Below are 27,379 nucleotides of genomic sequence, written 5' to 3' on the forward strand. Positions count from 1 at the left end.
GACAAACTCACTCCAGTGAAGGAGAGAGTATAAGGAAGTCACAAACTGGTTGAAAACAGACATTTATTCTATGTATTTATTAATAATTACAAAGTTTCAAAATATCACTCCAAAACAAAAGCACCACACAAGCCAAGAAAGCTAGCTTATTACTTAAGCTAAAGAAAAGCCTCAGACAAACGGAGAGGTGTACCCACACTCTTCCAGCCAAGCATCATAGGCAAAAAACTTTCGCACAAGTTTAAATTTAGCAGGTGGGAACAAAAAATAGCCGAGAGTGGTTGAAAGCAGCAGTTAGGATCTGCATACTGATAGCCTGGATTTGGCACTAAGGCCCTGAAGCAGTGGTTACTGGCCACGAAATAATCGTGTTCAGTGGTTTTTGCCATTAATCATTCTCGGATATTTTTTGCTCCCACCTGCTAACTTTAAACTTGGGCGAAAGTTTTTTGCCTATGATGCTTGGCTGGAAGAGTGTGGGTACACCTCTCCTTTTGTCTGAGGCTTTTCTTTCGCTTAAGTAATAAGCTAGCTTTCTTGGCTTGTGTGGTGCTTTTGTTTTGGAGTGATATTCCCTCCATTCCTCCCTATTTTTTGTGGTTTTAATAATAATTATAAATTGAGAGCACTATCTCGACAGAAGAAAAAGCCTCAGGTTTTACTTTGGTAGAGCATGAATGCTCAGACCTCCTCCATCCACATCATTGGCAAAAAGCTTCTATATTTATAATTATTTATTTACCCACTTCCACCATTTTAGATGTATATGCATTTATTAATAACACATGAAGGACCATTTTGGATAGAACATTGGAATAAGAATTGATATGTCCAGGTCAAGATGTGCACAATTCTGATAGCATTCTGGAAAAGGATCTGCCGACACAGAGCCTTTTATTAAATACAAGCAGCGATGTACATGTATGTGGCAGCAGGTGCGACAGAGGAATCCATTTTACAATTTCAAGCATGGAAAGCATCAACAGAGTAAACTCAGCTGCTTACATATGGGGAAAGAAACAATGAGGAATTGAGGAGGATACTTCCCTTAATCTCTCCTGTAACGTGCTGGCTGAAATGAGCATTTAAAAAAATACTAGGGGCTACTTTTACTATATGTGCCAGGGAGCAGCTGCAAACACCAATGCTGGTATATTGAGACATACATGCACATTCTCTTTTCTGAAATGTATAGATTCTAGTTTTTCCCAAACCATGCCTCTTTGCAATCTACATAGTTCAGATTTATACATGTAAATACTGGCTTTCTATAATCATGTGTTGTGCATATAAGCGATACACATACACCAGTAGAGTAAATTCTCAGTTATCCAGAACCCGTGGGGATTGGTAGATGCTGGATAACTGTAGTTTCTGGTTGCTTGAGAGTTACTCTAAAAATAGTTTTGTCTTCCGTCCCACCTCACTCTCTTCCTCCTTCTGTTATCCCCCCTCCCCCCCAATTAGTATGTCTAGCATCTGTTCTTCCCCTTGCTACCCTCCTTTTTGGTCTGGGTCACTTTCACGCCTCACCTCTACTTATGGTTCAGAATCCATCCATCTCCCCTCTCCTTCACCCTGCTAGACCTTTCCCCCTGGTTCTGCCCTTCCTCCCTCTGTAGGGGTCTGGCCTTCTGGATGCCCCTTCACTTACCCGAAGCAGTCCTGACCGGCCAACCCCCACTCCCTCCCTCACTTACCCAAAGCAGCAATGGCAGCCAGTCAGCAGAGGCAGTGCTGTAAACAGGCTGTTCGTGGCCAGTACTGGCAGGGCCTTTTCTTTGCCACGTAAGAAATGACACAGCAGAGGAAAGGCCCTGCTGGGGCTGACTGCAAATAGCCTGTTTACAGTGCTGCCTCTGCTAACTGGATGTTGCTTCGAGGGAGGGAGGGAGTGATGGGGTTTGGCAGGTCAGGACCACTGCTGCTGCTGCATCAGGTGAAGAAGGGAGGGGGGAGGTAGGTGGGTCAGGACTGCCACCGCCACTACTGCTTCGTGTGAAGGAGGGAGGGAGAGGGGTTGGTGGATCAGGACCACTGCCGCTTCAGGGGTTGTAGGGAGAACAATATTTCCTTTTTTTTGCAGGTGATTTTTTTTTTTTTTTTTTGCCAGATGGGTGAGAGTGCTGGTTGCTTGAGTACCAGATAATCGAGATTCTAATATATTTAGAATGTAAACTGAGGTCAGCTTTTTTCTATCCCAAAAAGGGTAATAAAATATTGATTCGAATATAAACCGAGATTAGAAATTTGGGTGATCTTGGTGAGACAAACTACAAAGACTAGACATCCTTACCATATTTAACACTTTTTAAACATTACTTATTTTTATTATTGCAAAAACACACTAAATTTACCACAATAACAACAGTTTAAACACCATGTTAGATAAACAACCCCTTCCACCATAACCTCTCTGTTCCCTACCCCCATCCCCAAGTTTTAACACATTTATTAATTTCACAATGTAGCTTTTAGTCATCAATAAATGATTTAAAATCCTCTAAAACAGGATTCTCCATCATCAGAATTCCCAGACAGTGAAAGGCAACTTCTATAATGTCAATAGCATAGACACTGTCATTATCAGTGTCATTATTATTATCACTGTTGTTGCTCTCATACAGCACATCATCCTCACTGCCATCCATTGCATTGTTTATACCAAATTTTTTGAAAGTATATTGAACCATATCTTCTGGAATGTCCTCCCAAGCATTTCTGGCCCATTTCGCAATCAGTTTGATGTCTGGTTTCATCAGATTTCCAGCTTTTCTCAAACATATTGCACCACAGGACATCTATTAATGCCACATCTTTCGCACACAGTCCTTGAAAGGTTTATTTAAACATCCATCTAGTGGTTGTAAAACAGATGTAAGACCTCCTGGTATAACTGCCAGAGTAGTCTGAAGAGACTTCACCTTCTGTTTGATGTCCTCAGATATGTGGGCTTTAAACATATCCCAAACAAGCAATGATTTTTTCTTCTTCAAAGCAACACCTGTTTGTCTATTCCAAATCTCAACAAGCCAAATTTTTGTTCCTTCTTCATCCATCCATCCTTTGATATGTGCATACACAGTAATTCGTAATGAAAATTTAACATTTTTTATTAATATCTTCCTTTTAAAAGTGACTATAGGCCTCGACTTGATCCCATTTGCCAAAGAAGAGGAAACAACAGTGAAATGATTCTTTTTATTTCCGGTTGTCCTTAAAAAAACAACAGTTTTATTTTCTAGGCTTGCCACAGTTGGACAGGTCAAATGTCAATGGTGTTTTATCCATGTTTCCTATTTCTCTGAGCTCAAAAATTGTATAATTTTCACCATTTCATTGTCTCAGAAGCACTATCATCAGCCCATTGGCTACCCATTACCAAATGTTGTACCTTCAAGGGCCTAGTAATAACATACAAGTTCCTATACAACATGGCATCAAGCTATATATCAACCAAACTTCCTCCATACGTCCCAAACATACCACACTGCTCCCAGGAGGAAACACATCTGCAAATCCCTCCTGGTCACGCCCTCTATCTCCAGAGCACCCGTTGCCATTCCTACTCCCACTTTCTACCAAGCTATTGGAATCAACTACCTCCTCACATCAGATCCTTCAAAGGGCTTCTGAACTTCAGGAAAGCAATAAAACGTACCTCTTCCCTTAAATCCTGTTACTCCCTTCCAACCATATGTATTCTAATGTATACTGAACTAGATCCACTCCTTTTGGGAACTGAAGATGGAAATAACTAAGTTAACTTAAAATGACCAAATTGTATGTTAAACTTGACTCTATATATCTAGCATTACTGTACACATGTAAATTCATAATTTGTTTGTCTGTGCATTATGTATGTAAACCTTGTTATCCATACTGAGTTTGTTGGGGAGGATGGGATATAAAACCAAACAAATAAATAAAAAAGTATGATATAGAGAACCAAAATATTCTCATTTGCAAAGATATGCTATAGACAAGGCCATTCAACTTGTTATAATAAAAAATATACATTTTAACAAGGGAAGTTTTCCAGCTGTGTTTTCAAGTTCAGTGGGAAGCACGCTGCAATTTGGTGCTATAAACATTAATTCACTACTCCTGTCACTGAAGCGGTAAGTATATCTGCAAAGGATCATGAACCACAGTCCCTCCAAATCTGTAATAATAAGTCAAATGTCCAATAAGGAGCAAGATAATGGCTATCGTGCTGTTGGTGTGAGCTCTAGTGTTTTCTCTGAATGTATTTCTCTAACCCACGTTACAGGGAACAGGAAGGTCGTGCTCGTTTGAAAACGGGACCGCCATCTCTCCATGTGGCAGTGAGGCTAATAGATACTTTTGCTATAAACCAGGCTTAACGCAATCCTCTGACAGGTGGATGTTGGGAAAAGAACTAGTAGTAGGAGAACTGGCATCTCCCCAGGCCTTTGCAGTGTGCTTGCTCCCCAAGAAGTGCAGACAGCTACCGCCCCTGTCAGTTTTGATGTGGTACAACCGAACAGATAATGGAAAGTGGAGTGTCTATTTGGATGTTTCCTCACTGGTAGGTTCTAGCCTTGCTTCAGCGGTGTTTTACCATTTCTGATATCAGGGAATTGTTGGCCAGGCTGGCGAGTTGATTGCTGAGTAAATGGATGGATTTCTTAGCTATTATTTTATTGTAGAAACTGCAAGTAGTAACTCTTGAGTGTTTGTGGCTAGCTATAACCATATCTTCTGGAACGTCCTCCCAAGCATTTCTGACCCATTTTGCAATCAGTTTGATGTCTGGTTTAATCAGATTTCCAGTTTTTCTCAAGCATATTGAACCAGAGGAAAGTACCAGTTTGAGGAAAGTACATTCTCAGAATTTCAAAGTGTTTAGTAACAAGTGTTGCAGTTGGCAGCGAATGTTTCAGGGCACACTACAAAATTAAATAATTTGGAGAAAAGGCTGGATAATTTGGAGCCTAGATAGGATGAAAGATGATCTATTACAGCAGTGAAAAATGGAAATGTTGGGAAATCAGTCCAGGTCTCAGAACTTGCATTTTATTACCATAATTTTTCTTGGATTATTGGAAAATATTTGGTGAATATTTTGGGTTTGCCAATGGATTCTCTTCCCAAACTGATTAGGGTTTATTATATTTTTGTTGTGACTGCTGCTGAAGAAGGAGGTGACTGTTCTGCTAATTTAGAATTCTCTGAGGAAACTCAACTCTCCTCCCTCCCCCATGACCACTGGCATTGTTGACTTCCCACCCTCAAAATGACCGGCATTGTTGTCCTCCATACACACCTGCCCCCCCCCCCGCCCCTCAATTGGCACTTTGCTTACCCATTTGATGCTGAAGGAAGCTGATGCCGCCAATGCTGTATGCTGAGCCGGTGCAGGGCCTTGAGCATCTGCACATGCTCAAGGCTTGCCAGCTTCCTTCCTCTCTGAGAATCTCGGACGGGGTGGGAACCAGTAGGCCTTGAGTATGCACAGATACTCAAAGCCCTGCAATGGCTCAACATACCTCACTGGGTGAAGCAGCTTTCTTCAGCACCAAACAGGTAAGTTCAGTGATGGTTGGTGGGGGGGGCAGGTGTGTATGGAGGACAACAGTGCCAGTCATCTTGGGGGTAGGAAGACAGCAGCACCAGTGGTCATGGGGGAAGGGTAGAGAAGAAGACAGCAGCACTGATCATTTTCAGGATGGCAGGAACAACTGCATCGGTGGTAGGGTGGGGCTTGAATAAAAACGGAGACCCTCATTTTTGGCCCATCATTATCTGTTTATATTCAAGTATATACAGTATATGAATCAAGATAGGTCATTTGAAGTGGCTCACAATCTAAATAAAAAAAGCTTACAAACAATAAGAATACAATTACAATGAAATTAACAACTACATGTTAATAAATATCCAACCTCCCCAGTAAAGAATCCCTATTCCCAATCAACCAAGTTACAGCCCATGAACAAATAAGATTTTAGTTCCTTTTTGAAATGGCAATAAACTTTTTTCAAGCCATATTTCCACCTGAAATGAATTCTGATTTAGGTACCACTGTAAAGAAGGCCCTAGCTCAAAAACTATTTTCCTCAACTTTTTAACTGGGGTTAGTTAGAAGCTAGTCCTCAGCTGAACAAAAATTTCTATTGGGTACATATCTCCCCCAGTTGCTCCAACAGAAATTTAAGACGCTGGTCATTCAAAAACCTGAAGGCTACCACCATTAAGTTTAATTCCTGGAATGCCCTCCCGAGGGAAGTGGCAGAGAGGAAAATGGTGATGGAATTAAAAATAGCATGGGATAAAAACATAGGATCTCTAATTAGAAAATGAAGGATGTAAATTAAAGAACTAAGGCCGGTATTGAACAGACTTGCACAGTCTGTGTTCCATATATGGTGTTTCGCTGTAGGATGGGCTGGGGTGGGCATCAATGGGAACTCCACTGATATGGAACATGAGGATGTTACTGGCCAGACTTTAAGGTAGATATCCTGCAAACAACAGGATGGTTGGATAGGCTGGAGTGAGCTTGGACGGCAACTTCAGCATTTGGAACCTAGGACAATACCAGACTTTACAGTCTATGGCCCAGAAATATCAAAGAAGAGATAAGTTAATCTAATCATTTAATCATGTATTTTTTAATGGATATAACTTTTGGGCAAACTAGATGGACCATTCAGTTCTTTATCTGCCGCCATGTACTATGTTACTATGTTAATTGAATATGTTCTTTCATGGGCAGCCAGTGAGGGTTATGTAATGTTGGAGAACTTTCTTCTCTAGGAATACCTGAAAAAAATCTGTCTGCCACATTTTGCAATGATTGCAGCTGCTCTTTGGCAATCCCTGACCCCCATAAACTGCTAACCTAGGTGACTGCTTAGTTATGCCTAACAGTCAGCCCAGACCTGGGTTCTCATCTTTAAAGGGGTGAGTACAGTACAATTGTACACTCTTGAGGTTTTCAGTCACAGGTTTTTCACTGTAGAATTCACTACCTTTTGAAGTCAGACATGAAGGGAATTATCTGTTTTTAGAAAAAGCAGAAAATAATTTTGTTTCCCTAAGAACAGCTGAAAAATGGTGATGCTAATAGAGGGAATTAAAGGTTGAATGTTTTTATTTATGTATTCATTTTTATAGCCCATCTTCCCCAGGAGCCCAGAATGGGTTACAAGCATACATACACAGAGTTTTCAGGAACTAAGATACGTACACTAGAGTCAAAAACATGCTACAGGATGAAAGACACAAAGCTACAGAATCAATAACTTACAACTTATTGAGAATGTGACTAAGAAACACATGCTTTGCAGAATCTAAGAAAATGTAACCATAGAGTCAAGAATGGGTATTAACATATCTGCAGTGAATGGTAGAAGAACTGGTTGGCAGGCTCAGGTGTTCTGAGGTAAGGTATGTCGCTTTTAAAGGTTATTTTTACTTTGAATTCACTTTAATATCAGTACTTATATTCTGCTTTAAATATTTGCATTGATTGTTGTTAACTGCCTTGGATGTCCTTGGGGATGGTTGGGCAGTCTATAAAAAATTCTTACATAAAACTCTGGTTGACTTTGGAAGAGTTCTCAGAAGGGTTGGGAACTGGGATGGGAGAGATTTGAGACTAGAGAGGGAAGAGGCAGAAGCAGAAGGAATCGTGCCATCTGTAAGATATCTGGGGCTTATGGATGCAGCCTCCTTGTCATTCCTCCCTAGACAGCCTCTAGCTCAGTGTATATCTATATAATACTCATAGTTCTCCATCTACGTAGATCCCTCCCTAACCATACTACTCTGGTCCCAATCACAGTGAATCCTCTTGCATGATGAACCTCAGAAGTCTTTGGTTTTAGAGGGTCTGGAGGACAGGTTACAGGAATAAGTGACTCATCCTTAAGTTCATTTACACTTTGAGAGGGGCTGGAGCTCAGGGGAAGTGTTTTTGTTGCCTGGAGGGAGGGAGCAGTTCTGATGATGGTGGATTTATTTTTAGGAGGACTAACCCAGTTAGTAACAATTTTTTGTTGTTGTTTAGCACTTGCCAGCTATAGTCCTATTTACTGTGCATTTTCTACACAGTAAAAATGAGAGAAAGTCTTTAGCAAAAAGGTCCCTAAGTTAGCTAAATGTAGTCAGTCAAAATTTGACCAGATTTAACCAGATATTCAATTTCAATTGTAATGAGTAAATAAGACTGAATATTAGATTAAAGATAACAGTAAATGTTCTCTGTTTTCTCTTGTTCTGTGATGGATGAAGAGTAGTCTCATACCTATTTAAAAGCATTATTTAAAAAAGGTAGTTTAGTGGTTGGAACAATAGAGAGGAAGTGGGATGATAGGGACACCATGACTCAAAATCCTGCTTCTGCCACCAAAACTCCTTGTGACTTTGGGCAAGTCACTTTATCACCCATTTCCTCAGGTACCCACTTAGCATCTCTTTGGGGTACGGACAGTGTAGCGTGCTATGTATATCTAGTCATGCAAATATAACACAGGCTGTGATCATGCACTGATGTATATACTTTTGTTGCCACAGTTTACCAATGATGATGAAATGAAGGCTATAAGAATCAACAGTTAAATCATATTGAAAGGATTATTTTTTGGAGGGTGTATGGTGTGGATTATAGCACAGCACAAAATAAAATGGTGCTCAGAGGCATCCCGATTTCTCAGCTTTATGTTTTTAAAATGCACCTTTCTGATGGGTAGAAAATCTGAATAAAGGATACTGAAGCTCCTATCCGTGATGGCCAAGTGCCAGAGGTTAATCCTGAGATCATCAGCTGACATGTAAGTCTCACAGTCACTGTTGACAGAAATGGAATTGACATGATAGGTGTGACCATTAGCAAATATTCTCCTGGGGCTAACCTCAACCATCAAATCCATTGGCTTCAATACAGGCACCTACGAAAAACAAATGAAGTAATCACATTAACTGATGGCTCCAGAAAATTCAAAGAAAAAAATAAGCAACTTCAAACAGCAGGAATATAACCGACAAGTGCCAATGAGAAAGAAGGGAAGCCAATAAATCTGTCTTTTAAAAAGGTTTCATTTAAACAGCTTCCAGAACTTAAAATATATTTCTTCACAGACTGATGTTTAAAAAATAAAACTGCATGGTATCCGACTTATAATTCATGAAAGGTTATAAAATAAAACCCTAAAGAGTGCTACTATAAATTAAATTAACATTTACAGTTATTTTGAATTGTTACTAATTTCAATTAACAAAGCTTTATTTTGAAATTCTGATGGGAGTCCGGTGGTCCAACATCAGTAATGATCCTGGAGGAAGTGCAGTTCTTTGTAGGATGTGATAACTATTATTGAGCAATATAAGTACTGTCAGAAGAAGAGATCTGTGGACTTGCAAAAAGCTTTTGCACAAAACATCTGCAAATTATTCTTATGTTGGTTCCATCACAGCCTGCAAGAAATCAATTTCAAATGTATCTTTTTTTCACTCTTTTTGAAGATAAAGGTCCAGATTCTCTAAACCAGTGTTTTTCAACCTTTTTACACCTATGGACCGGCAGAAATAAAAGAATTATTCTGTGGACCGGCATCGGTCCGTGGACAGGCGGTTGAAGAACACGGGGCTAAGTCATGGGCCAGACCCCGCCCATCTCTACCCAATCTCCACCACAGACCCCGCCCCCATAATAGTACTAATTGCACCTTGCACGTCCTGGAAGCCTTCCCTCTGATGTTGCAATGTCAGAGAGAAGGCTTCAAGTTCAGGCACAGGATGCCCGTAGGAGCCACTGCCTGTGGCTTTGTGCACTGAATCAGTTAGGAAGAGGGAGCTGGCTCGAAGATAACACTGCACTGATCGCACCGTGGACCGGCGGTTGAAGAACACTGTTTTGGGCCTGATGCACGTGCTGGCCCTGTGGACCGGCAGGAAATTTCTGTGGGCTGGCACTAGTCCATGGACCAGTGGTTGAAGAACACTGCTCTAAACCATTGTTTCTCAACTTGGTCCTGGAGTACCCCTTTGCCAGTCAGGTTTTCAAGATATCCATATTGAATTTGCATACACTTGAAAATCTGACTGGCAAGGGGGTACTCCAGGGCCGAGTTGACAAACACCGCTCTAAACGACACCGATATTGCCAGCCACCTAAAAAGCGGCCACCGATCGTGTGTCTATCACACATAGGCTCCGTTTAGAGAGTCGCACCTCTGGGAAAGACAGGTGCTGGAAATGTGGGCTAGGGTTTTCAAGACCTACATTTCTGGCACTAATCTTTGCTGTGAATCACACTTATATAGGTGCTTTACGGCACCTAATACCACTTCTGGCATTAGCCATGCCTATAGTGGCATTAGGCACTGGTAGACACGTCCAGAGGTACAATTCTGGTGCTTTTTATTTAGGCGCTTTAAATTTGACATTGCCTGCTGTTTCAAATGGCGTTTCCCAATTAACTTAAGCACCAGTAGGGCTCCTGAGTTTAGGCTAAGTTTATAAAATTTCCCTCAAAAATGCCTAAAAACTACAGCAGTCAAAAAAAGATAGCAAAATTCTTAATGCTCTAGTGACTTTGCATGGTACTATCAATAATTTAGTTTCCTTTTGTGCTTGATCTTCTGTTTACCCCATGTATAAATTTGAGACAATACTACCTTTTTCTCTGGCCTTGTCAATATGCTTCATGGCCACTCAATTGTTTGACTTTTAAATATACTAACCCCCTCTTCTATTAAACTGCGCTTTTTAGCGCGGTGAGCTGCACTGAATGGCCCACGCCACTCCCGATGCTCATAGCAGTTTAATAGAAGAGGAGGTAAGTCTCGGCATTACCATGCCAAAACGGGGGACAATATTCAGCACAATTTAAGTATCAAGTTTATTTAAGCTTGATATACCACTTTAATTATCAAAGCAGTTTACATTGTATAAAATTTATAATAAAAGAAAAAATTTAAATATAGGTAATAAGGGGAAAAGACAACATATATTACAACATATAACTTTTTGCCTTTCTTCAGCAGAGACTATGGGCTCCTTTTACAAAGGTGCGTTAGGGCCTTAACGCATGGAATAGCGTGCGCTAAAATGCCACGTGTGCTAGCCGCTATTGCCTCCTCTTGAGCAGGCGGTAGTTTTCAGGTAGCGTGCGCTAATCTGGTGCATGCGCTAAAAACGCTAGCGTACCTTTGTAAAAGGAGCCCTATATTTACCTTTGCAGACGATATTTTCATTTTATTAGAAGTTGATTCTGATCTTAACAGTCTATATGCAGCAGTCTATACAGTCCCTAGTATAGACTGCTGCATTTCTAAACTTCAACTGTGGGCTTTGTCTATTCAAATGAAACTGAATGCTGCCAAAACCAAATTGCTTTGGATTGGGCCAAGATTAGAACACCTCCCTTCCTCTGTTACATTGAAAACAGGTATCTCACTACATATAGATTTTTCATCTAGAGTCCTGGGTGTCATCTTGGACTCATCACTTACATTTCATGAACAGATAAAATTCCTTGACAAAAAAGTGATTTTTTTTTTTCTCTGCGCATGTTGAGGAAGGTCAGATCACTATTCCATCAAGAACATTTCTCAGTGTTGGTACAATCCACTGTGCTTTCTCAGCTAGATTATTGTAACTCAGTTTATCTGGGCATTAAGCAGAGCAGTCTAAAACAACTTCAATAGATACAGAATATTACAGCTAAGCTCAATTTTTGGGAAATGAAAAGTATGATCATGTTTCCCCTTTGTTGATAGAGCTTCACTGGCTCCCAGTTCGTTTTAGGATCCAGTTTAAATGCACATGTATAATCTTCAAGCTTCTCTATGGAATATTTAATCCTTTTGTCCCCTATGTTGGAATACCCTTAGACTTTGCCATTTGAGAAACACATAAGATGGCGGCGGTGTGCTTTTCAAACATACTTATTGTATTACTACTGTCAGCTGACCACCCGCACTGGCCAATGAGAGGACTAGATCAACGTGGCCCATTCAATCACCTAATGGCCTCAATTTAGAGGTTGAATGGGCCACGTTGATCTAGTCCTCCCATTGGCCAGTGTGGGTGGTCAGCTGACAGTAGTAATACAATAAGTCTGTTTGAAAAGCACGCCGCCGCCATCTTGCCATTAAGTTGGAGTAAGGTGGATGACACAGCGGCTCTGGTAAGGATAGTGGGTGTTATGAGTGAAAGTAGGGTTTTTTTAGGAGTTTTACTATAAACAACTAAAATGGTGTAGATTAATTTAAAATTAATCCCTTCCTAAAATTTTTTTTTAATTAATCTAATTAATTTTAAATTAATTTTTTTTAAATTAATCTACACCATTTTAGTTGTTTATAGTAAAACTCCTAAAAAAACCCTACTTTCACTCATAACACCCACTATCCTTACCAGAGCCGCTGTGTCATCCACCTTACTCCAACTTAATGGCAAGATGGCGGCGGCGTGCTTTTCAAACAGACTTATTGTATTACTACTGTCAGCTGACCACCCACACTGGCCAATGGGAGGACTAGATCAACGTGGCCCATTCAACCTCTAAATTGAGGCCATTAGGTGATTGAATGGGCCACGTTGATCTAGTCCTCTCATTGGCCAGTGCGGGTGGTCAGCTGACAGTAGTAATACAATAAGTATGTTGAAAAGCACACCGCCGCCATCTTGCCATTAAGTTGGAGTAAGGTGGATGATACAGCGGCTCTGGTAAGGATAGTGGGTGTTATGAGTGAAAGTAGGGTTTTTTTTAGGAGTTTTACTATAAACAACTAAAATGGTGTAGATTAATTAAAAAATTTTTTAAATGTCTCATAGGGGCATCCTTGAAAAAGCAATTTGTTGCGAAACGTCGGATCGATAAATCCCAGGAGCAGGAGTAATAAGATGAATTTAAGTTAAGTATGAAATTCATCAGAAGATTTAGTTAACAATTTTACAAAACTTCTAAAACAAGTAGATGCATGTAAAAAATCTTTAAAAAATGATCAAAAGTAAACTATATAGGAGTGATATGAGGAGAAGATAGGCCAATGAGGACATCTACACACCGATATCCCCACCGGAAAAATTTTTAGTAATGGTGGAGAGCCACATTCATAAAATTGTTACTTACTTTAAACAATTCTTACGATATGAGTGGTGATGAAAATATATAGAATACACAGGTATCAACGGCAAACAGTTTTGGCATTGGGGAATACAGTGGAGATATAATATTGTGTGACATAAAATGCCCAACAATCACATGAACACAGCATCCATAATAAAGATAGCAGTAATAACTCTTATGCACTTCTTCGCTGAAGTTTGTAAACTGTGTTATAGGGTATCAGACATTCTAAATGATTGACTGCTCTCTTGGTGGCAATCCCTTTGGTGAGGCTGCAAAACTGTTGCTAAAGCCTCCTTTGTTTTGATTTGCGGGTGGAAAAGAATGCCAGTCAATGAAAAGTTAACATCCGTGGAGACAGGAAGTGAGAAGAGACAAAAATAGAGGAAAGCAGTCAGTAGAATTCTAAGCAGCAGTGTCTACACAAAGCCTCTTGAAATGGAGCCTTTAAATAAGCATCAAGCCAGTATGAACTAAACCAATATGGAAGTACAGGCTTTCTCAGCAAATGACTGAAGAAAAAAAGGTTGAATGAAGTCAAAGTCTCTGCCCATAATCTTGTTGGCTGGCTGGGCTTATGAGGCATAAAAAAAATTAAGGATGGGGGCAGAAAAACTGGAGAATAGTTCACAAAGCCCTGGACCATATATAAATATAGCTAAAGATTCCTATAATTTTCCCATATCTAATTTATTTAATGGTGAATGAAATCCCATTCGCTACGGTTTTGTAAAGGGGGAGGTTAGTGCATAGAATTTGAAATTTATTGCGCAGAATTCTGCCAGGAATATCTCTTAAATGTTTCAATGTACAGAACTACATACAACTAGCAGCGCTAGAAATGATAAATAACAGTAAAGGGAACATGCTGGTTCTCTCTGCCTTCCCTTCTCCCTGTTAACTGAGAAGGCAAGGTCAGATCTCCATTGATTTTTAATCTACCAGTGGTATTGTTATATAAGAATGCAATTGTGCTGATAAACCGTGGTCCAAAATGAGTTTTTTCTTTTTTTGAAAGAAAAAAGATAAGGCCACTCGATCTGATCAAATGTCTTTTTATCCTCCATGATTTGGAAAGCAGCCAGTCCATTGTATCTGTCAGACAATCGATATATTGAATTCAAAACCCTTCTGACATTGTCAGTGGAGTTTCTTCCTTTGATAAAGCCTGGCTGGCTTTTATGTGTTAATTCCAAAATCATAGGTTTTAAACCTCTGATTGAATTTTACATTTGTATTTGTTAAAGAAATTGTTCTATAAAAAAAACAAAAAAACTCACAGTCTACACTGTATCGTCTTCATTTATGTACACAACTTATACTGGCCTGCATAAAAGCAGGTGGCATAACTTCTTTCATGTTTTTGTTCAGGACTCTAGAGGAGATTAAATATCAGGAAACAGTTTATAGAGCTCTAATGAGTAGCCATCCAGGTTAGTATTTTTCCTGTTTGGAAGAATTGAGGTCCACTATAACTAAAAAAGGAACCTCTCTCTTTTAATTTTTTTTTTTTTCCCAATTATTACATTAGAATTCATCTTTAATTCACACAGGAAGGCCCATAAGCATCTACTATACATACAGTTTTCCAAACTGTGGGTCAGGACCACCTGTTTTGGGGGTCACGGCCTACGTGGGTTCTCCACAGGGACATCATTATTCTGCAACTCCAGGGAGGGTCACACACTTGTATTTGGCTGCAATCAAGCGGTCACAGGCACAAAAAGATTGAGAAGTATTGAATTCCAACATTTAGGGGTCCTTTTATCAAGCTGCGGTAGGAGTTTTAACATGCGTAATACCGCACGTTAAACCGCCTGCCGCGCTAGCCGCTAACTCCTGCATTGAGCAGGCGTTAGTTTTTTAGCCGGCCGCAGGGTTAGCGCGTGATGAAATGTCGGACGCGCTAACCCCACTAGCGCGGCTTGATAAAAGGACCCCTTAGTAGCACTAAGGGGTCGTTTTAATAAGCTGAAATAAGCACTAATGTTCTTTTTCACAGCTAAAATTAGCATGTGGCCATTAATATATATATATATAAAATCAGCCACCTTACCCCGAGGTAAAAATGGCTTTAGGACACAGGAATGACCCACATAACTGGGCAAGTCACTTGGTCCTCAAGGTACATTAGATTGTGAGCCCACTGGAACAGACAGACAGGGGAAAATGCTTGAGTACCTGAATAAATCCATGTAAACCGTTCTGAGCTCCTCTGAGAGAACAGTATAGAAAATTGAATGAATGAATGAATGAATAAATAAATAAGGATGTGCTAAGGCCACTTTTTACTACAGTTTGGTAAAAGGGCCCCTAAAATTTTATACTAGAATTAATACTAGAATTAATACTAAAATTAATACTAAAATTAATTTGCAAACTTGTGTTTTGTACTGAACTTTGAGTTTCACTGTCAATTTTACTGCCCAATGCCTAAACGCTTACTCAGATTTTCTACCCTGAAAATTTTCATGTCTTCTGTTAGTAAGGCATTTATTTTACTCCAGAGTATTACCTTTATTTATTTATTTTTCTGCAGTTGCTTCTATCTGTTCCTTCTTTCTCAAGGAATTCTTTTAAGAGACACTAAGGTGCGCTAGCGTTTTTTGCGCGCGTGCGCTATGGGCCAAAAACTAACACCAGCTCAATGGTGGCATTAGCGTCTAGCGTATGGGGCAATGCAGCGCGCGCTAAAACCGCTAGCACAGCTTAGTAAAATGAGTCCCATGTCTACTATAGAGATAGTGAGTCCATCAACTTCAGTTTCTGGGAAAACAGATTCTGCCATTCTGACAACCGCTTTGGCCCACATGTTGGATAAAGTGGTATATCAAAAAATAATAATAAACACGAACAGTGAGATCAGTTATGAGTCAGAAAACTCTGCTTGGATGTGTTGAGGCAACATGAAGGAAACACTGACAGCTCACTGGCTTTTCTCAAATAAATTAGCTTTAAACCTCAAAAAAACAAAAACAATGTTTTTTGCTTGGAAAAATGACATTAACTTAATTGCTCCAATTTCCATTAATAACGCCACATTAGACTTGGTTACTACTATAAAAATCCTAGGCATTTTGATTGACGATAAACTTACATACCATAATCACATTAGTAATACTGTTAAAACATGTTTTTACAAATTACGTCTCATCCGTTCGCTTTCCAAATTCCTTCAGCCGGAATCCTTAAATATCCTGGTTCATTCTTTAATAATCTCAAAATTAGACTACTGTAATTCCCTTCTCATTAACATTACACAAAAGGAAAAAAAAAGACTACAATTAATTCAGAATACGGCTGTGAAATTAATCTACAACGCAAAAAAATACGATCATGTTACTCCCCTTCTTATCAGATCTCATTGGTTACCGGTAAATCACCGTATTACGTTTAAACTATTACTTTTAGTTTTTAAAACCATCACTTTCAATGAGCCACAATTCATTAATAGATGGTTAATCCCTTATAACACGACTCGTTCACTTCACTCTTCTTCTTCCAACCTCCTGTCGGTCCCCTCGTTGAAGGTGATTGGAACTAGGCGTAACGACATGTTCTCTGTTATTGCCCCTCTGTTATTGCCTTGGAATCTCTTACCGCAATACATTAGGGAATTAAAAGATTTATCCATTTTTAAAAAAACACTAAAAACATTTTTTTTTAAAGATGCATATGATTCTTAATATTGTATTATGCTTTTTTATTTATCTATAAATTTACTTCCCCTTCCTACTTGTTTTTTCCTTTGTTATTACTCTTCCTTTCCTATCCAATTATTGTAATTTCTTTCCTATTTATCCTCACAATTCAAGTATGTCTCTATACCCTAACTAACATTTTAATATACGTATGTAATTAAGTATGTTTACTATTTACAAAATTTACTTTATATTGTCACTAATATTTAATTTGTATGTATTAAGGTATCAATCTGTATGTATTAAGGCTTTGTACATCGCTTAGTGATTTAAAATAGGCAATTCATTAAGAATAATTAAACTTGAACTTGAACTCATTTGAACTATATCCTATACAATAAAGAAGGACGTCTATTTGGGATATTCTGACTTGGGATGTCCTTTTGAAACTTCTCCTCTAAATGAATGGCACCACCTTGCAGCTGGATGTTAACTCAATTTAACAGATTTTGTAGCCAATGATTGTTTTGGTGCCAAATATGAAACTAAAATTCAGTTAGGCTCTAGTTCTAAATGTGCCTGGTTGCCTCCGTGGGTACAGTACTGAATACTGACCATACTGCATAATTTCAAAGCACTACTAAAGACCTGGATATTAAGTGTCAGTGCCTAGAGACACCCCGATATTCAGTGCTGGGCCCTAAGTCAGCCAGCAGTGGACAGTATTTACAGAAACAGTGCCCACCATTGGCTCAACACTGACAGGTATGTTTCTATGATTGGTTTTCTTTTTTGGAGCCCAAAAGTTGTCACCTTTGGATTTCCATCTCAGTTGAAACCAACCTGTACAGTGTTGTAAACATTTTAAATATTATTTCTTTTCCTATTTTTAAAATCACTGATCTAGTTTGGTTTAAATTTTATAACCACAAATCTAGTCTGGATCATACTCTGTCTGACTACTAGAAGTCACCACTAAATGATGGCTGACCCCCCCCCCACCCTCCTCTGAAGCTAGCAACATGGCCTCTGCAGCAAGCCCTAACAGCTGGACAGGAACACTGAACCTGGGTTTTCTACATGAAAGTGCAGAGCTTTGGCACTGTAATACCATTTCTAGAGTCTGCACCTATAATTGCTGGCAATGTAACAGAGTAAGAGTTTTTATTTTTATACTTTGCAATCAAGGGGCTTTTCCTTCAACATTGCATCACACATAAACGAAAAATAAAGCAGCCAGTAATGGAAATGTATTATGCAATGACCAAGGAATATTTTTAAACAGAAGCATATATTTGCCTAGAAAATAAGCACACATAAGCCAGTCAGTTTTCAAGATATTTACAATACATATGAATGAGATCATAAACTGGGTTTCCAATGTAGGTAAAATTCTTGAGCATATTGATTATGTATTGTGCACTGTGTATTTTATAAATGTTTACTTGTGATCCGCTTAAAATAGTACGGAACAGAAAATTTTTAAATAAATTATGCATATCATTAAAATCCAGCTGGCTGAGGGTCACTAGGACAGATTGAGAAGTCCTGTATTGGACCATCTTTTGTTAATGAAGTGCTCTACAATTTTACCTGTAGTGATGTTACTGTAGATAGATCTTTAAGTTTTCCTTCCTCATCTTTTAAGTTGTAGCCCTCTGGTCTCTTATCACGTTCACTAATTTTCCATAGTTTAATAGTTTTATCTAGGAAAAAAATTGAATTTGGAAAATATTAACAATAAAATGTCTAAACTCTATTCTCATTTTTAGGCCTCAAATTACTACTCTTATCTTTATTACCCCCTCCCCCCTCTTTTACTAAACTGCGATAAAAGATTTCTATCATGGCCCAGAGCACTATATGCTTATAGAATTCCTATCAGCGTCAGAACATTTTGTGCTCCAGGCCACGGTAGAAACCTCTACTGCAGCTTAGTAAAAAAGGGCCTTAATGAGGCAATCTCAAAATAATTCATCACAAGCCAAATGAAACTCATCACAGGTCAAATGAAAGAATGAGCTAGATTATAAGTATTAATCAAATAAATCTGTAACTCAAAACAGATATTTCTCAATATTGAGTACGCCTGTAATACTATCTTACATTACACATACTCGGCATGCTTTGAGAGAATTCCATTACATTTGCAAAATAATTTCCTAAACTCTTTATCAATCTCATTACATAGTTTTATTTTTTTGGGGGGGTTATTAACAGTTAATACTTACATCAATTAAGAGTCAATTTACTTAATATTAACCAATTAATCAAAAAGTAAAACTACTCTTAAATAGTCCACATACAGAGGAAGGCAATACAAATTCTGGAATGGAGAGCCAGACTTTAGGGAAAAGGATAGGAAATTAACAGTGAAAATCTTCTTCATTAACCCCCCTCCCTTTTTACAAAACCACAGAAGCGGTTTTTAGTGTAGGCTGGCGCGGTGAATGCTCTGCGCAGCTCCTGACGCTCATAGAGTTCCTATGAGCATCATTAGCAGCATAGAGCATTCAGTGTGCCAGCTTGTGCTAAAAATCGCTTCCATGATTTAAAAAAAGGGGGTGTAAATGGGACCTATCTATCAGTTTGGACCAATAAACATTACACCCCTTCCTTCAAGAAAAATTTTCAATTGAGAAGGTTAAAAAAAACCCATAAGAATGTTGTTCAATGAAAACCAAACATTTACAAGGATATCATCACTGGAATCTTGCCCCCAAATTAATAACATACTGCTTCAATAATAAAAAAAACTTCTCCTTCATGTTGGATATATCTGGAACAACAGAAATCTTAGAATCTAAGTATTGTTAGTATTGTAATGATTAGAAAAATCTTGTTTCCCTTAAATTTACAAGTTCAATTATGGGGTGGGAGGGAGGGTATTTTTATTGTTACATAAGTATTGATTATATGATAGGTAAGGGTGGGGAGGGGGGGAGATAAAAGAATATTATATGTATCATTGTTGATTATTAAGTGATATATTTATGGTTATTTGTATGGATATGTTATCACACTTATTATAAGTTTAAAAATGAATAAAGATTTAAAAAAAAAAAAAAAGAATCTAGAAACATTGGTTTTTTTCTTTCTTTTTAAAGAAAAGTCTCATCGAAGCTTCTTTATCTTGTAAGAACACAAAGGATACCAACAATGTAGATCTAGAAGTAACCTCTTCAACTGAGGTTTCCAACATTTTTGTAAGGTCTATAGTACCAGCTGAAATATCCACAACAGAATTACCAACTTTGGGACTTGAGCGTTTAAGAGGGTTTGGTTAAAAAAAAAAAATCTTATGAAGGGGAAGAAGACCCTCTTCAGAATATTTGAATACTTCCTTTAAAAATTTATAAAATAGATCCTGAGGAGTAGTGAGAGGTTTAGGAAAATTTAATATTCTAAGATTTAACTGCCAAATGAAATTCTCAAAATTCTCCATTTTCCACTGTAGTAACATTTTATCCTGTGCCATTGTTGTTTGAACTGACTTGACCTTATTAAGATTCTGTTCCAGATCTTTAAGCTTATCCAAATGAACTTTTATATCTTCTTCACATTTATTAATCTTCAAAGACTATGATTGAGCCAGGGGAGAGATACCAGCTCTATACATAATAACACAAAGATTTTACCAGAGGGGGAATAGAAGAAAATCCCACTCCTTCTAGTTGCTTCTCTAACCCCACTTCAGAAGATGACCCAGTCGTGACTCTTGCCTGAGAATTCAGCATTCCCATTAACTCTGGACACAACACAGACAGCGTCCCTTGCTGAGTTTCCTGAGCTTCCATGTTTCCTGGCTGGTGGGGAATGGGGAGGTGAGGTCCCGCGGGACTGAGCAAAATCTCACTCCCGAAGGCCAAACCGGTATGTCCAGTTCCAAAGAAGAAACAAACATAGGAATTGTAGTCTGCTGCATTGAGGGACCTTCTGGCTGTCAGGCCAGTCCAGCCATTCATCCCCTTCTCTTTGGCATAACAAAAAATGGTGCAGGTAATATGCAACTGCAGAGAACTAATTCACTGCATCCTCACTGCTCCCTTTACTCATAGTTTTAAGACCATTTACAAAATGTATACGCTTCAATTTTTAGTGCAAGTTATCTCTATTTGCATGCAGTTTTCTTCTCCCATCCAGGCTATGGAAAGAATCATCTTGATGGTCTTCCTGACTTATCAGCCCACTTCAGTCTATCCAGAACTCAACCATGTGATTCTATTAATGTCCGTTTTCTTCCTATTACTCCCTTTATGTTCTTTCTTCATTAAGTTCTTGGTAATTAATACATAATGACAATTCCTGGTCTTCAGGACAGAGCTGCATGGGAACAGATGGCAAGGATCCCATCCGGGACTGTGGAAAACCCATGGAGATCCCTCGAGAATGGAAATTGTTCTTGTAGGGCCCAAGCGGGTGTGTACCTGCCTCTGGCTTAGCTTAAGATGTCCAAGTAGCCCCCCTCCTTCTTTCATTACTCAGTGCAGCTGCACGTGCCATCTTCAAAAGCCCATGGGCAACAGTTCCTATACACTGTCCACAATTGACCCAGAAGCTTTTCCTCCGACACTGGAATTTTTGAAGACAGCAAGTGTGGCAGCCTGAATTATGAAGAAGGAAGCAGTACTTTGACGTCTGGGAGGCAGGTAAACTCTCATGGGAGAGGTTACGATGTCCGAACTTGGGACATAGAATGAAGGGACAAGGGAGTGAGGGAAAGAGGAGTATGAACTTGGACATAGGATGGAAGGATGGAGGGAAAAAAGATGCTGCAGGTGGGGGAGGAAAGAAAAAGGGAGACTTGTTGGGCATGGTTGTGTAGAGAAGGAGGGAAAGACAGAAAGAGAGAAAGAAAGACAGAAAGAAACAAAGAAACAAAGAGAAAGAAAGAAGATGATTATTGGACAAGGTGGTAGAGAGGCGCGAGGTAGATATGCACTGGGGAGAGAGAGATGCGAGGAGAAATGTTGGATATGGTGGTAAAGAGGGAACAGTGAGACAGATTCTGCATGAAGATGGAAAGGGATGCAAGAGGGAGAAATGCTAGACATGCTGGAGGAGGGAATGGAGGGAGGGACACAGCATGGGGCTGGAGAGGAGTGATAGAAAAAGAAATGTTGGGGATTGGGGCTGGTCGTGAGGGGTGAAAGATGTTGCACAGAAGAGGGATGAGAGAGGGAGAAATAGAAGCGACCACTAGACCACTGGATGTGGCAGTAAAGGGGGTTGGAGAGATATGCCCTGGATCCAATATCTCTCTTTTCCTACTCCCTGAGCAGTAAGTGAGGGAGTGAGAGAAATGGTGGACAGTGAGAGAGGAGGAGACATGTTGGATATGGAGTGGAGGAGAGCATACAGAAGGAGGAAGGGAGGAAGAGGGAGTTGTTGGATCTAGGGGCAGAAGAAAGCGAGGATGCTGTACAATGGGAGAGAGAGAGGGACAGAAGAGAGAAGGAGATATGCTGGATCATGGTTGGAGAAACAGAAAAAAAAGAAAGACAGGCAGGAGGATGCTGGTGGGGGGAAGGAGTGGAGTGGGATAGGGAGATTTCAGGTTTTGAGGGTGAGGAGGGGAGAAAGAGGAAGCAAATGCTGGGCAGGAAGGGTGAAGGGCGGGAGAAGCTGGGAATGGTGGCACTGTGTGTGTGTGTATGTGGAGGGGAGTTGACAGGAAAATGAATGAGCAAAGAATGAGCAAAGAATAGTAATTACAGTGGGTAAAAATATGGTAATAGAGTAGACTGAAAGTGAAAGGAAACAGAAGAGTGGATGAGAAAATAATATGGAAATTTGTTAGGAAGCTGGAAAGTAAAGACGAGAAGGGAGAAAAGGATGAAATTTGAGTGGAATGAAGTAGAATAGCAAAAATGGAGGAAAGAGCTAAATGGAAAGGGTAATATGTCAAAGGCAATTGTAGTGAAAGAATGGAACAAGACATGAGAGAGGAGAAAAGACAAATGGACAGAAACCGCTTGAAGGAGAATCTGCAGAAGTCAGGAAACCCCCCCCCCAAAAAAAAAAAAAAAAGAGAGCGAGAAACTGGAACCAACTTGAAGGAAAAATGAATTGCCAGACAACAAAAGTGAAAAAGGCATTTTGAATATATTGACTGAAATATCTTAGCTTTGGGAAATGTGTGCAGTAGATGTCTTTGTATTGTGTTCAACAGAAAAGGAAATGCATTTCTGTTTTTATTGCTCCATTGTTGAAGTACTTCCTGAGTTTAACTTTTTGAGGTTCCCAGTTCAATTTTTGTCTACTTATATTTTTTTTTCTAATTTGTGGCCCCTTAATTCTGTATTTAATGAGGGTCTGTCAGCTTCATAGTAATTATATAGTGAGGCCTTAACTATGTATCAACCCTATGAAAGTAAACAAATAGATAGAGGGAAGATAACCTATTAAGTATATAGGATAATCAAATCATCAAAACTACATCATTCAAAGTAGAATTGAAAGCCAATATAGTTTATAATTTAAATAGTCTAAATCAAAATATAAATATTCAAAATATAATTGAAATTAAGTTATAATCCTAATTGAGTGTTTGAATGTTTAAAGAAAGCCGTGGTGGACATATCAGAAATTATACAGACTTCAATCTTTGGAACCTCTTATGATGTATACCATTCCAAGTTCCAGTCTTGTATATTGTTATAATCATCTATGTCCACCACCCCCTACCAATTAAGCATCTTTTTTAAAATTTATTTATATTGTTGTTATATTAATCACACTAAATAATTATATAATCACTTAATTTCTTGGATTCACTGTTATTGTAAACACTAATCTTAAATATTTTAAATTATTAAATAATAAATAAATAATAGCCACATGTGTGTGAAAACACTAAATAGAATTTCATTTTAAATTTCTATTTAGATTCCCATACTATAAATATATAAATTTAAAAATCTAAAGTGCAAAAAGTGCATGTGCATAAAGTCTAAATAATTGATTGAAGTCTGTATAATTTCTGATATGTCCACCACAGCTTTCTTTAAACATTCAAACACTCAATTAGGATTATAACTTAATTTCAATTATATTTTATTTATTTATATTTTGATTTAGACTATTTAAATTATAAGCTATATTGGCTTTCAATTCTACTTTGAATGATGTAGCATGATAGTAATGGCAGGTGGGGAGCTTGGAGGAAAGGCAGGGAGGAAAGGGGATCAGGGAGGCCCTCTTATTTCTGCCCTGGGTGCCAATATTTCCAACACTGGCCTGACCTTTGCTATAGCTAGTGGGGATACCCAAGTACTGCTAACTGAGGACTTCTTCTAAAAGGTGGCTGGAACTCCCTTCTACCAAGCATGGCAGTCACTGGCAGCATAATTTAAGCCACTGAGGTGCCAGCATCTGTGACTTAGAGATGTTGCTGCTGCCTGCCAACCTTGGTAAAAGGGAGTTTTAGTACCTTCGGAGGAAGTCTTCAGCTAACAGCTAATATTTACATTTGAGGTTCTGGTAGAAATAAATAAAGACACGTTATTAATTTGGAATTATTAACTGAAAGATTACATACTTTAGATCTCTGCCAGAGCCTCTAATGTACTTCAGTAGCATAATTAAATTAAATAACTACTTCTGAGGTTTATGGGGACAGGTGTGGTTGGAAATGATTATTGCAAGGTTGGGGGGAGGGGGTGAAATGGATCTTAGTGAGGATGGGTTTGATTCCAGCAGGGGCAGACAGGTTTGATTTCCGTCTCTGTGCAACTCTCTAGTACAGGGGTCTCCAAAGTCCCTCCTCGAGGGCCGAATCGAGTCAGGTTTTCGGGATTTCCCTAATGAATATGCATTGAAAGTAGTACATGCACATAGATCTCATGCATATTCATTGGGGAAATCCTGAAAACCTGACTGGATTCGGCCCTTGAGGAGGGACTTTGGAGATCCCTGCTCTAGTACATATATCCTGTCTTATTTACCAATTCTTATACATCTAAATATTAACTGTACTCTTCATATATACATCACCCTTTGGCCCTGATAATACTATGTATAAACCTGCATGAATGATTTCATGTTGAATGGCAGCTTGAACGTTTCATTTTTCTTTAAACATTGCTTGGGTTTTTATACAAATGATATCTGTTTTCTTCCAGACCTGAGGACATCATTACATAGGGCAAAAATGCTGGTGGTTAACACACATTAAAAAGTGCTATTAATATTTCTTATAACTTTCTTTGGCTCTTTACATAGCAAACGAAACAAATCCTGAACATTTGAAGTCTCTTGGATAAAACCAGCTTGGGCCACTTGTCAAAATGACAGCCTGATGGAACACACCAGGAAGACACTCCTCCTTCGCTACTGTAAATACCGTGGGGTCCTTTGCTTCCCAGGACCAGCAGAAGTCTGGGAAGAAAGTGGCACCAGAAGTGCTGTAAGACATCATTAGTTGGATACTGCAGGTCTTCACAGCTGTTCCTGTGCAACAGTGTTCTTGAGTGGTGCCTGCTGAGCAGTCTACAGTAACAGAGCCTGGTTTTATGAACATTTTCTCATTTCTTCAGGAAGAAAACCCCATCATGAGCCTCTCATCACCACAAACTGAATTTAATTATTCAGTCCGTTTCCAGTCAGAGCAGGTGGATCCCAGACAAAATGCACTGGCCCCTGCATTATGACATAAATAAATAGTAAAAATCTCCAAAGACAGGGTCCCAAGTAGTTCTAACTACAGAGAGAAACACTAGAGAAGGAAGCAGTGGGTCAGATGTGCAGCTCACTAATTCCTCCTGTCTACTGGAGTGTAATGACACAACAACTGGGGAGAAAAGATGGATCTTTGTGGACAGAGGTGATTCTAGCCCATTCTCCCCCCACCTTTCCCATCATTTTTTTCTGCCAGCAGCTACTTTCCAGGGAAAAATTCTACCTTTGAGAGGTACTGAATACTGAGAAGATCTCTTCTAAACATCTGAGCTCTAATCATGTGCCTAGTCACCTATGCCTGCTTACAGTACAAACTGGATATGCTCTGCATAAGTTAACCATACGTCCCATTTTGAACAGAACAGTCGCGTTTGTTACATGTTGTATAAGTATTGATTATATGATAGGTAAGGGTGGGGATTGTCCCGTTGTCCTCACACACAGCTTTGGGACGCCAAAATGTCCCGTTTTCAGGGATAGCGTCCCGAAGCTGTGCGCGGGGACAACGGGACAGGCGATCGCTTCCTGTCCCTCCCTGCTGCACCAAAAAAATAAAATAAAAAAGCCTCCCTCCAGGTCCGCCGCTGCTGCTCCTCTGCTTACCTCCCTGCCACTAATCGCACCCAGAAGCCTTCTTCCGGACATCAATTCTGACGTCGGAGATGATGTTCCGGGCCAGCCAGGCAGCGATTGGCTGGCCCGGAACGTCCTCTCCGATGTCAGGAAGAAGGCTTCTGGGCGCGATTAGCGGCAGGGAGGTAAGCAGAGGAGCAGCGGCGGTGGACCGGGAAGGAGTTTAAATCGGGCATGGAGGTAGGCTTTTTTTTTCCGCGGTAGGTGGGGGAAGGAGGTAGGCAGGCAAGCTGGCTGGCTTTTGCGCGGAAGAGAGGTAGGTAGGCAGGAAAGCAGACTGGTTGGCTGGCTTTGGGGGAGGTAGGCAGGCAGGTTTTGGGGGAGGCAAGCAGGCAGGATAACTTTGGGGGAGGCAGGCAGGCAGTCTGGCTCTGGGGGAGGTAGGCAGGCAGGCTGGTTGGCTCTGGGGGAGGTAGGCAGGCAGACTGGCTGACTTTGGGGGAGGGAGGCAGGCAGGTTGGCTTTGGGGGAGGTAGACAGGCAGGCTCTGGGGGAGGTAGGCAGGCAGGCAGGCTGGCTTTGGGAGAGGTAAGCAGACAACCTCTGGGGGAGGTAGGCAGGCAGGCTGGCTGGCTCTGGGGGAGGTAGGCAGGCAGGCTGGTTGGCTCTGGGGGAGGTAGGCAGGCAGACTGGCTGACTTTGGGGGAGGGAGGCAGGCAGGTTGGCTTTGGGGGAGGTAGACAGGCAGGCTCTGGGGGAGGTAGGCAGGCAGGCAGGCTGGCTTTGGGGGAGGTAAGCAGACAACCTCTGGGGGAGGTAGGCAGGCAGGCTGGCTGGCTCTGAGGGAGGTAGGCAGGCAGACTGGCTGACTTTGGGGGGAGGGAGGCAAGCAGGCTGGCTCTGGGGGAGGTAGGCAGGCAGGCTCTGGGGGAGGTAGGCAGGCAGGCAGGCTGGCTTTGGGGGAGGTAAGCAGACAACCTCTGGGGGAGGTAGGCAGGCAGGCTGGCTGGCTCTGGGGGAGGTAGGCAGGCAGGCTGTTTGGCTCTGGGGGAGGTAGGCAGGCAGACTGGCTGACTTTGGGGGAGGGAGGCAGGCAGGTTGGCTTTGGGGGAGGCAGGCAGGCAGGCTCTGGGGGAGGTAGGCAGGCAGGCAGGCAGGCTGGCTTTGGGGGAGGTAAGCAGACAACCTCTGGGGGAGGTAGGCAGGCAGGCTGGCTGGCTCTGGGGGAGGTAGGCAGGCAGAATGGCTGACTTTGAGGGAGGTAGGCAGGCAGACTGGCTGACTTTGGGGGGAGGGAGGCAAGCAGGCTGGCTCTGGGGGAGGTAGGCAGGCAGGCTCTGGGGGAGATAGGCAGGCTGGCTTTGGGGGAGATAGGCAGGCA

At 40.4% G+C, this 27,379-nt stretch overlaps 1 protein-coding gene across 10 annotated transcripts in view; it reads right to left on the reverse strand.

Annotated features, from left to right (window-relative positions):
• PPP2R2C (protein phosphatase 2 regulatory subunit Bgamma) overlaps positions 1–27,379 on the reverse strand; it is a 427,959-nt gene that overhangs the window by 102,775 nt on the left and 297,805 nt on the right. For all 10 annotated transcript variants that reach the window (XM_033949713.1, XM_033949766.1, XM_033949749.1 and 7 more), the window contains 2 exons: positions 18,340–18,452; positions 8,741–8,918 (listed from right to left, as the gene is read on the reverse strand). In XM_033949713.1, the coding sequence (XP_033805604.1) occupies positions 8,741–8,918; positions 18,340–18,452 (291 nt within the window). The remainder of the gene's footprint in view (positions 1–8,740; positions 8,919–18,339; positions 18,453–27,379) is intronic.

Source organism: Geotrypetes seraphini, chromosome 1, assembly GCF_902459505.1.
Source record: "Geotrypetes seraphini chromosome 1, aGeoSer1.1, whole genome shotgun sequence".
Lineage (NCBI taxonomy): Eukaryota > Metazoa > Chordata > Amphibia > Gymnophiona > Dermophiidae > Geotrypetes > Geotrypetes seraphini.